This window comes from Eubalaena glacialis, chromosome 14 (genome assembly GCF_028564815.1).
Source record: "Eubalaena glacialis isolate mEubGla1 chromosome 14, mEubGla1.1.hap2.+ XY, whole genome shotgun sequence".
NCBI lineage: Eukaryota > Metazoa > Chordata > Mammalia > Artiodactyla > Balaenidae > Eubalaena > Eubalaena glacialis.
This window is the reverse complement of record NC_083729.1, coordinates 15,650,661-15,662,572: the sequence shown is the minus strand read 5'-3', so window position 1 is coordinate 15,662,572 and position 11,912 is coordinate 15,650,661. Positions and strand designations below refer to the sequence as shown.

The 11,912-nt window shown below is 48.7% G+C and overlaps 1 protein-coding gene and 1 long non-coding RNA gene across 2 annotated transcripts; one reads left to right on the top strand and one right to left on the bottom strand.

The window, feature by feature from the left end:
- Positions 1 to 6,162: 6,162 nt before the first annotated feature.
- Positions 6,163 to 8,529, bottom strand: RHOB (ras homolog family member B). Its single transcript, XM_061211043.1, has one exon. It carries the CDS (start codon positions 8,141 to 8,143, stop codon positions 7,553 to 7,555), a length of 591 nt encoding a protein of 196 aa, XP_061067026.1. The 5' UTR covers positions 8,144 to 8,529; the 3' UTR covers positions 6,163 to 7,552.
- A 1,069-nt stretch (positions 8,530 to 9,598) lies between these two features.
- On the top strand, positions 9,599 to 11,376 carry LOC133104741 (uncharacterized). The gene is made up of 3 exons (XR_009703716.1): positions 9,599 to 9,702; positions 10,415 to 10,476; positions 11,289 to 11,376. It is a non-coding gene; the product is annotated as an uncharacterized LOC133104741 (long non-coding RNA).
- Positions 11,377 to 11,912: the final 536 nt, after the last annotated feature.

Genomic DNA, 11,912 nt, shown 5'->3' with positions numbered 1-11,912 from the left:
GAATTGGGAGATTGGGATTGACATACATACACTATTGATACTATGTATAAAATACATAAGTAATGAGAACGTGCTTAAGAGCACGGGGAACTTTACTCAATGCTCTGTGGTGACCTAAATGGGAAGGAAATCCAAAAAAGAGGGGATCTGTGTCTACGTAGAGCTGATTCGCTTTGCTGGACAGTAGAAACTAACACAACGTTGTAAAGCAACTCTACTCCAATAAAAATTTAAAATATATATATATATATAAAGAGATCCTGAAAAATCAAAAGAAAGAAAAAAGAAAAAGAGAAGAAAAGAATTGTGCTTTCGGATCATGGCTTCTAAAATGAAAAACATGGCCAGTTGTGCCAGGCTCCCAACCCAGAAGCCAAAACTGCCCAGCTTCCTCTGATGCTCGAAGCTCAGCCCCGGCATCAACCAACCGCTGATCCCCCAGGTGACCCTACAGAGGGTGGCCTGCAGCCCCAGAAATGTGCTTCCACTGCCTGCTCATCTCAGGATCACTGGGAGGACTTCCCCAGAGATCTCTCCGGGCCTGAGTACCTTGTGATTTCTGCAGGGGTGGGGTCCAGAGAAGGCCTTCCCTCAGCTGTTGTTGTCAGCGCCCAAAGCCTGGCCTCACAGGAGCACTTTCTTAACTTCCCTGGACTCAGCCCCTGCGCCAAAAACAGTTGGTTACTTGTCATTGCTGCGTCACACATAACTCATGTCAAAACAGAGTGATTTACCTGCTTGATTCCAAGCATGCAGTATCGGAGGACTGTTGGACCCTCCATGCAGCCCCATCATTTTTTAACTGACCTTCTTCTCATTCCCCATAGCAGCTGTTCCCAGCCTTTGTCACTTCCTTGGGTCTCTTAGAAGTTGGCATTCCCTAAATTTTTGTCCTTTCTTTAATCGATTCATTCATTCTACTACTACTTATTGAGATCCTAGATGTGCCAAGCACCTGCTGAGCAGTAGAGACACAGCAGTGATGGAGCAGACATGGCCTCTATGCTTATCGTGGAGATTAGACCCTGACTTACAATCTCCTCTCACTCCACACGCTCTTCCCGGATCATCTCGTTCCTTCTCCAAGGCTTCTGTTGCCACCTGTGCCCTCATGGCTCCCACTTTGCTCAGCTGACCCATCAACCCACCCAACTGTGTGCCAGACAGTATCTCATGGTTAGCAGTGAGGAAACCAATCTCGTAAAGAGGGATGGTTGAGTACCACAACGACGACTCTTATCCCAGGATGCCTTTATCCTGGTGATACTTGCTCTGATCCCAGCTCAAACCACCATGATGGAAACCCTCAGAAGTGCTGCTTCTTTTTCCCACCTGTCTAGACAAGGATGATATTCTTCCCAATTACAGCAGAAGTCTCCCTCCCTCCCCATACCCCATCATCCCCCAGCAATACCTTAAATTCACCTAGAGTGGGTCCTCAGAGAGAGCAAGGAACTCCTTCCTTGTTGCGTAAGGTCTACTTTCTAAGACCACACTTCCTATCCCACGACTTGCTTCTTCCAAGGAAGGTTGATATGATGAATGTCTCCTCCCATATAGATGAGACTTCTCTCATCTGTATAGATTATGGCCTTTCCTCATCTTTCCTCATGACCTAAACGGGACACAATAGTCTAAGTCTGTAAAGAAATTACACAGATTTTGGTGTAAGAGGGAAGGTGAGGAGAATGAGAAGGACAGTATTTATGCCCAAAGGTACCTCACACTCAATGTACATAAAACCAAAATCAACATGTCCTTCTGGGCCCTCCCTCCAAAACTGCTCATCTTCTGCTTATTCTTGTCTTAAATAATGGCATCAGCATCCTCAGTCACCCACACTAGAATCCTGGTGGTCAGCACAGCACCCCCCACTCCGATTCCCACACCTTCTACCTCCTGAATGTCTTTCCAATCTGCCCTCTCCTCCCCTGTTGGTGCCTTAATTCAGGCCTTATCAACTCTACCTGGACCAGGGCAAATTCTTCCTCACTGATCTTCTGACCTCCCGTTTTCCCCTCTCCATCCAATCCATCCTCCACACTGCATTCAGGGTGATTTTTCTCAAATCATCATCCCACCACATATGTAAGTTTGTTGTGCTGGAGCAAGACTGCCTGGATTTTCAAATCCATATGAGTTTTGTGACCCTGAGCAAGTTATCTAACCTCTTACGGCTCAGTTTCCTCATCGGTAATTGAGAATAATAGCACCGACCTCAAAGTCATCATGCAGGATTGTGGTAGGCAGCTTCGACAATGGCTCCAACGACCCCACCTTCTGCCATGAATGCCCTTGGGTAATGCCCTCCCATTGAGTGTGGGCTGGACCCCGTTACTTGCTTCTAATAAAAAGAATACAGCAAAAGCAATGGGATGTTACTTCCAAGATTAAGTTATAAAAGATTTTGACTTCTGCCTTGCCCACACTGTCTCTCTCTGGCTCTTCTCTCTCGTTTGCTGTGATGAAGCAAGCTTCCATGTTGGACTGCCCTACAGAGAGGCCCACGTGGCAAGGAGCTCAAAGGAGGCCTTGGCCAGTGAGGAACTGAATCCTACCAGCAACCATATGAGTGGGCTGGGGAGCAAACCTTTCCCAGTCAAGCCTGGAGATCAACTGAGCCGCAGCCAACACCTTGACTACAGTTTCAGGAGAGACCCTGAGCCAGAGGACTCAGCTAAGCTGTGCCTGGATTCCTGACTCACAGAAATGGTGAAGAAATAAATGTTCTAAACCACTAAGTTTGGGGATAATTTGTTATACAATGATAGATAACTAATACACACATAAAACAATACAGATGAAGAGCTTAGAACAGTGCCTGATGCCTACATTAGCTATTGTCATCATCATCATCATTATTATTACTTGTGCAGACACACATAGAGATTGAAAGCTCTGTGAGGGGAGAGACCATGCCTGCCTATTTGTCTACTGAGTCCCAAGCTCCTAGCACAGTGCCAGGCACAGAGTCCTTTAGTCAACAATAAATATTTGGAAGGAATGAACTGGGGTCCTCTAGACAACTCTTACCTCCCAGCCCAAGAAAGGGACTGCTGAGAGTTGAAGGAGCAGCCTGAGTACCCACTTTCTCCCCCCAGCTAGAAGATGGACCAAGTAAAGTGGTTAAGGTCTGTCCCCCAACAAGCTGGAGTACGAGGTCCCTTTGTGGTGTCGCAGCCTCCTTGAGCCCAGGCTGCATGTTTCCCAGGAGCACAGTTATCACAAAGCTAGCCCTTGTGTCTGCCCCCCATCCCTGGGAGGCACAGAGAAAACAATGAAACTGTCTTCACCAACCTTCTCTCCTGGCCTGTGTGTGGACAGGGAGGGCCGGGGAGAGGCTGTTTGACTTGGCTGGGTAACATCATTTTTCTTGACTGAAGAAATGTATGCCAGAAGGGCTAAAAGTAGAAGGTAGTTCTCACCCAAGAGAGCTTTTTTCCCCAGAGGCCAGGCCCCACAGTAATATAAAGAAGCTGTATCTTCCATCTGCACATCGCCCACTCCTGCTTTAAGACTTAGGTCAAATGTCTCCTCTTCCATGACACGCTCCCCACCTTCCCCTGAGCTCCTGTTGTGCCCTGGGCCTAATGCCCCCATTTGAGCATGCTCAGTGAATGCATTCCTGGAACTGCCTGGTCCACCAGGGCAAGGATTGTGTCCTGTTTGCTTTTGTATCCCTTGTCTCAGCAGAGCAGAGTGCTGTTCGTTCTGAATTCGGAATGGCAGAAAGAAATCTCTAGAAGGGCATTAAACCCCCTGTTGCACAAGAATGTGGAGAAGAGAAGATAGGGGTTATGTATGGGTCATCCTGGGAGGGAAATTCTCTGAAAGTGCTGTGCTCTTTAAGGTAGGGCAGTCGGGACTACAGGGTACTACACCCTCAGCCTCGGGAATGTGATTTACTTTCCTGCTGAAACGACCTCCCTCCTCTGTGCAATGACATGAACTCTCCTTTATTCTAAGCCAGTGGTTCTCAAAGTGTGGTCCCCAGACCAGCAGCATCAGCATCACTTGTTCCCCACCCCGGACATACTGATCAGAGACTCTGGAAGCTAGGCCCAGCCATCTGTGTTTTAACCAGCCCTCCATGTGATTCTAATGCATGCTTAAGTTTGAAAACCACTGTTCTAAGTACACTGAAACACATGTGAAAAAGACCCTAGAAATACAATCCAGATTGATTTCAAATTAAGATTAAACAAGAACCCAAGCCAATGCCCCTTGCTACGAAATGCCCAGGATCAATGAAACACCCCACTATTCTCCACGAAACCATTCAACAGGCAATTAAACGAACTCAGCACATTTATTTTAAATGTGCAAAATGAATTTTCATATCCTAAGAGTAACACCAGATGTTTTACCTCTTTTTTCCTAATTGATTTTCCAGCCTACAGCAATTCGTCTTTATATTTTCCAGTTGGATCTAATGCAGCAAGAAGAGTGTTCCGGCAGGATTATTAAATGCCATGCATTTTAAAACAAGCATAACCCAGGCTGCCATGTGTCACCTGGGTTGTGGTCTTCCTAAAATTAAAAAAAAAAAGAAAGCAGCTATAGGTACCAGGCAGATTTGAGCAGGCAGGAAACCCAGAAAAGGCCCTTTCGGGGGCTGGGACTCCAGGCTCTTGGCTGGTTGCAAAGCTGAGTACTGGGCATTGAGCCCAAGCTTGAGCTCTTCACAGAGTCCTGCACTCCCTGGTACCAAAGGATTTGCAAGCTGTAAAACTTGCAAATCAACATTTTGTTTTTATGTGGAAATTTTTGGCTTTAAAATGAAGATGAAAAAGTAGGCTGAGGGCTAGAGGTGAGTGAGGCCAGGAGCTAAGGAAAGGATGAGGCAGTGGCTTAGAGAAGCCAACCTGGGTGGACCCTCTCCTTGCTGCTCTGTGCCTGGAGCTGCCCAGACAATCCCCCTCTGTCGGCCAATGAGCCTGGCTGTGCAGGAGGCCCTGTTAATGTGTTTTGTTTTGTTTTGTTTTTTTAAGTGGGTGAAAAGTCACCAGCAACCAGGCTTGCCTCACTCAACAAAAGCTCTTGGGAGTCTAGGGAAAGCCAGGGAAACAGAAGCCTCAAGTTTTAAAGCAAAGGGATTCAAAAGGGGCCTTCTCTGCTTCTGCCTGGAGGAGGTGGGCTGGCGGGGGGCGGCAGGCGGTGGCAGCAGGCAACTAAGGGCTGGAAACCCAGAAAGTGTTGATTCCAAAAACAAAAACCACGTCTTTGGTAGTTGGGAGAGGTTGGCAGTATCTGCTACCTTTCCTCGAAGCTGCTGAGGCTGGCAGATTTGAGCCATCATACCTGTAGCGGGATTTTAATACGGTCTCTGAAGATAAATCTGCCTGTCTGGTTCTGGGACCCACTGCAGCAGGCTGTCTAAAATTAGAGCTCATCATGATTCCACGTCAAAGTGTGCCTGCCCCAACTTTCAATAACAGCCACCCAAAACCTCGTGTTCTGTCCGTAATGCGGCCACTCCTGGCACTTAGAATAAAGCATTTTAGGCTCCTTATAGACCTTCAGATGAAACTTCAACGATAGAAGAATCAGCTTCTGATCTGGGCTCTCCCCAACTTCCACCCAGGAGCTCAGGCCAGAGATAACACCCTACAATCTCAGGGGGTATTGTGTAACCCCATGAGGATCTGAAGGGAACCCAGGAACCAGTCTTTTAGACAGAGAGCCTGGTCCCACACTGGTGATTAACAACAACAACAAAAAAGTCATCTAAATTTTAAATGCACAAATGACACCTTTCCAAGTTTCAAAGAATAGGAAGCAAAGGCCCCATAACAGACTTCGACACAAGTGCTTAAGACATACAAACAGTACATGTTAGGTTAAAGGTTTGGGCACAGGGTGCCGGGGTAACCTCTGGCACTGGGACAGGAGGAACCTGGTCTCCCATGGCCACGCAACCCCACATGTCCTCGAAGGGATTTCATCCCCATTTCCTACAAACACTATGAGGGAAGCTGAGTTGGTGGGACCTCCACTGCAGAATTCTGCCCTTGCCCCCAAATTCACAAGAATATTTTTCCACATTATTAAACCACAGGAGCCATTTTATAAATGTCATCATCATAGTCTTTTAATATTTTACATAAAAAAACTGTATACACAGCTTATAGAACTTTTATGTAAACATTATAAGCTCACCACTTTGTCATTTGTCAGTTTATTTAAAAAATAAAAAACAAGACAACAATTTAGTAGAAGTACCACTGGATGGGGAAGGGAGGGGGAGAAAAGAGACACTAGGGGCAGGTTTACTCTCTGTACAGAGATGCAGAGAAAATTTCACACAGCTTTAGAGACTGCCTTGTGGGGGAAAAAAAAAAAAAGGTTTTAGATAGGCCCTAACGCTTGTTACTGCCCTTTCTCAAACGAGTGCGCATACCTGCACAAATAAAATCGCAAAACAGAACAGTGTTGCCACTTTTTTCAAAAGAAAAAAAATTAGTGGTTTCTTTATCTTCTCCTTGTTCTTTAAAAGTCATCATTTTTTTAAAAACATCAGAAGTAGATGAGGTTACAGTGTACAAGTGTGGTCAGAATGCTACTGTCTTATGCAAATGACAAGTGCATTAAATGTCAAACAATGAAACAATTGTGCAAAGAATTCTTCCCCACCCCCCCCCAAAAAAAACACCCAAGTTTTAGCCTTTAAATAAATCAAATAACATCCGTTTCTTGGACTGAACGATCTTCACTTGTAGGACAGGCACAAAGTTCGCTTATGGCAAAAACAACCTGCAGCACACTTGCCCTCCTCCTGCCTGTGGCTGGTGAGGGGGTTCGCAGGCGGGGGGGGGGGGGGGGGGACTGGCCCGCAGGAGCCATGAGTCTAGAAGCTGTGTCCTCTTATCCCCAAGTCGGCTGCAAATGTCTTCCCCAGGGATTGGAAAGATGGCCAAGTCTTGTTCGTGCTGGGATGGACGCCTGACCCAGGCTGGGCCGGAGCTGTTCCGTCACTCCACCCACCACCACCATTAAATAACACCATCCTACCTCCGAAAATAAAATTATATCTATATTTATATAACACCCCATCCTCCCCAGCCCTCCCCTCCCGCAGTTCCCGAGGTCTATGTTACAGACAGGGGATAGCAGGCGCTCGCTGGTTATGGACGAACATCTGATGGGGCGCGGCCGCACCCCAGTGCCAAGCTCGTCTCCGGGAGGCAGAGGCGGGCATGGGGTGAAAACCCGGCGGCGGGGAGTCGAACATACACACAGCCACACACTCTGAAGAGGCTTGACTCTTCAGAAAAGGGTGGTCAGGGGACCCTTGGCACTCAGCGGGGCGGCCAGGCCTGTGCAACACAGCCGGACGCACAGACACTTGGAAAGCGGGCGCCAGGTGCCTACCACGCGGATTCCCGGCGCCAGAGCCTGAGCCGCCGGGCCACGTCTGCCGGGGCTGAAAGCAGACACCAGGCAGTCCGGTGGGGTCCTTGGGGGACGCGGGTCTCCCCTTCCCCGGGCTCGTGGGGGCTGGGCCCGGGAGGGGGAGGCGCGCCGGCAGGGTCAGGCGGGGCGGGCGCGGCCCTCATAGCACCTTGCAGCAGTTGATGCAGCCGTTCTGGGAGCCGTAGCGCTTCTGCAGCGCGGCGCGCGTGGCCGTCTCGAAGACCTCGCGCACGCCCTCCTTGGTCTTGGCCGAGCACTCGAGGTAGTCGTAGGCTTGGATGCGCACGGCCATGGCGCGGCCGTCATCCGTGCGCACCGGTTCCTGCTTCATGCGCGCCAGCTCTGTGCGGACGTGCTCGTCGCTGCGCAGGTCTTTCTTGTTGGCCACCAGGATGATGGGCACGTTGGGGCAGAAGTGCTTCACCTCGGGCACCCACTTCTCGGGGATGTTCTCCAGCGAATCCGGGCTGTCCACCGAGAAGCACATGAGGATCACGTCGGTGTCCGGGTAGGAGAGCGGCCGCAGGCGGTCGTAGTCCTCCTGGCCCGCCGTGTCCCACAGCGCCAGCTCCACCTGCTTGCCGTCCACCTCGATGTCGGCCACATAGTTCTCGAAGACGGTGGGCACGTACACCTCGGGGAACTCGTCCTTACTGAACACGATCAGCAGGCACGTCTTGCCGCACGCGCCGTCGCCCACCACCACCAGCTTCTTGCGGATGGCCGCCATGAGCGGGCCGGGCCCGGGCAGCAGGAGGGGGCCCGCGAACGCCTCGCTGCCGTCCCGCTCGCCGCTCACTGCTCACCTCGGGCTGCGCGCTGGGGGAAAGGGTTGCTAGCTGCACCCAGGCCCCGGGGTGGCGCGTTCTCTCGCTGTGCTCGGGCTGCCGCGGCGCGGTAGGTGGGGGCGCCGGGGCATAGGGCGCGCCTTGAGCCTCCGCGCTGCTCCGGAGCGGTGGCCGCTCTCCTCGTCCCGGGCCCGGGGTCGGCGCCTTTGTGCGCAAAAGGTGGCTAGAGCAGCGGACCCGGCCTAGCTCCCTCCCGGGTCTCTCTAGGCCTCAGCAAAGGTACAAGGGAACACACGCGCGCAGCCGGACTGCGGTGGCAGATGCGGGCTGCGGCCCCAGCGCCCGCTATTTAAAGAGTTCGGCGACTTTCTTAATATAGCCGCCCAATGGGAAGCAAGCCGACTGAGCTCATCGCTGCGGAGCTTGGCTCTAATTGGCCGTCCGCTGCAGCCCAGGGGCGGGGCCGGGCGAGCTTGATTGACGGCCCAGGCCGCCAGGCTGGGAGAGGCGGCGAGTGGGGAGTCTTAACGCCGCGGCGGCTGGCCCTGCGGGGCTCGGGCGGCACCTGGGTTCCCGTCTTCGCCGCAGCTTGTGCGCGCGAAGCGGGAGGGCTGGAGGTAGCTGCCCGGAGCCCGCGGAGCCTGGACGAACGGTTCCGAGAGAGGCGGCACTTTGCGGGCCGTTGATGACTCCCTCCCATTCAAAATTGCCCTCTTGCTTCTCAAACTCCCAGCGGGTGGTCGGACCTGTGGGGGAGGGAGCGGCTCCTTTACTGTGGTTTTGTTTTTAAATACACACACACGCGCACACACACACACACACACACACACACACACACAGAGGCACACAGATACACACACACACACACACGTTTGTTTCCAAGCAAGGTTGTTGGGGTTTTTTGTTTTTAATTCAGAAGCGGCCCCTCCCCTGGTCGAGTCTGCCGCCCCCATCCCTCCACCCGGTACTCTCCCTGACTCCTGGGTTTGGATCTCCGAGAGGGTGGCTGTAAGCTGGGTAGGCCTGGGCCCAGCCTCTGGCTCTAACAAGTCCTGCCTCCTACCCGCTTCTCGGCACCCAGCCTAGGTCCCTAGGTGAAGATTGGGGGAAGGAGGGGCAATGAAAAGCGAAGGTCGAGGCTGGTTGCAGAACTTCAGGTCCACTTGGAGGAAGTTACCAGGCAGAAAAAGGCAGGCTCAGCCCTGGTTTGGCAGGATTAATTCGGATCCTGGTCATAAGGTTGAGAACTGTCTGGAGTAAATAGTGCAATAAAATCCAACCACCCCACACCCCATTGGGCAAGAATAGTCTGAGGCCCCAGGGAGTGGGAGGAGAAACTTGCAGGCTGGGACACAGCAAATTAGTGTGTGGTGGGGTGCTAGATCCCCAGTGTTCTGCTCCCACCAGGACTTAATTCATCTACTCCATGAATTCTGCAGGAGATGACACCTATGTCCGAGCTAGAAGAACCTAAGTCAATGGATCTCAATCGACAGAAGAGGTGGGAAGGGGGAGGGAGGGAGGGAGAATCTCCCAGGAAGGAGGAACAGCTTGAACAAAAGCAGAGATGTGGGAAAGAGTAGGACAAATTCTAGGAACAGGGAATAGCTTAGTGTGGTTGCCCTCGGTGGAGAGAGAGAGAGGTGAAACTCAGGATGGAGGCCAGTCATGGAGGAACCAACTACACAGGTTGGGCCATATCCATTCTGGAGGCAGTGGGATGCTTACTGGTTTTTCAGAAAGGAGAGACCCACTACATCATGATGAGGTTATTGCCTCATATTTCTGCCTCCCCCTCTGACTGGAAGCTGTTGGAGGGCCTGGATTCTGTCTTATCTCAGCATCTTGAAGCCCTAGCACAATGCCTGACCCTATGCAAGCATCAGTAAATGACTGTGGAGAATTCACCTAAATGCTCAGGAACTCAGTTGGAACTTTCTGGAGTCTCCTACCTCAGACTCCAGACTGCTTTACCAACCATCCAACCAAACCTGGGCAGCCAGCTGTAGCTGAGCCATGGTGTTTTCACACATGATTCATATGTTGAGTTGTAGGTCCCCGAATGGATGCCGCAGATATAATCAGGTCAAATACATTAGTGCCACTAACTCCCAGAGCCCATCCTCATTCAAGTGACCAAAACTGCTTCCCTCACACTGGATTATCTCCACTACAATGCCTAGAGTTTTTGTTTTTTTAATTTTGTTTTTCAGATCTAAGGAACTGAACTGTCAATAAGTAAATAATTTCTCCAAGTGGAATCCCGTTGGAGAAAGTAAGGGGTTTTTTTTCTTTCTTTTTTTGGATCATTTGTTTAGGGCTCCAATCTAGCAACTTTTTCTTTTCTTTTCTTTTCTTTTCATTTTAATTTGCCTGTTAGAAAAATCTAAATTTTTCTTCCTTTAATCAAAACCTTTTATAGCTGTATTGTTAACACTGCTTTCCTTTATCTTAATATAGCTTGGCAATCTTGGCTATGTCCTTAAGCTTCAAATATTAAGAAAATATCAAACAATTAAAGTTTTGTACCATGTATTTTTTTAAAAACTGGAATACAAAGAATCAGGAAGAGGGATTCAATTCACTCATTTCCTGACTCTCAGACATATTATATGAGGTGTTCCAAGCTTGAATCTCAATATTGCAGTAATTTCTAAAAATATTCAGTTGGTAAATTATGCCAAAGTAAACAAGTAGAAAAATCCGTATTCTGCAGCAGCTTCTTTTCATGGTCTTCATTTTCATGTCCAGGATCCTTTGACAAGCTCTGAGAAGACTGGCTACTTCAAATACTGTACCACTCACGGGATAAACTCTCCCAAACTAGGGGATGTGCCTAATGGCCTCCTCACTGCCTCTGCTCTCCCTTCACAACACACTGGCAAAGGACAAGGATAAAACTGACTTGTCAAGGAGAGCAAATCATTTTAATAGTTAACTTTAGTAACCTATAGATTCGTTGTATGACAGATACCCACACTAGTGAGAGAGGGAAGTTATCCTTCAGACAAAAGGGAGATGTTAATCTACCTCCAATCTTCCTTCAGCTTTATTGATTTGGCCTGTTTTGTCCACTCTCTCCTACAGATCTCCTGTAAATCACCCCCCAACTCCTCGGAGACAAGACCAGCCAGAGACTGGAGCGTTCATTAGATTTTAGTGCCACCTTGTGGCAATCTTTACAGGTTTTTTAAAAATATATATATATAAAATTATATTTAAATATTTTATAAATATTTTCTATATATTATATATATGATTATATAAAAACTTATCTAGCCAAAAAGCATGCATTTTATGACTATTTTTATTTTAATATGTTTCACAGGCTGTAAAACCCCTATTTGTTTCACAAGCAGCTTCTTTAGAAATTCTTTACATATATATTTATACACACATAGAACTTTTTTCATATACACTTAAAAAAATTAATTCCTTCCTAGTTAAATAGTAACTTCTAAAAGAGATTAGAAGATAACAGCTGTGGAACCTTACTAATTTATATAACAGTGGACTTCCTTTTAACCTAATTACAATGTACAGAAAGTTGTAAAACAACTTGAACTGCAAAAATCATCTGCTTTCTTCCCCCCAGCTAAGAAAGCCATTATTGGATAATCTGGTATAACTGGAAGTAATAATAATTCACTTACCAATAAGCATTTACTGGAAACCAGCAATACTATAGACATTCCTGGCAGTCATTTAATT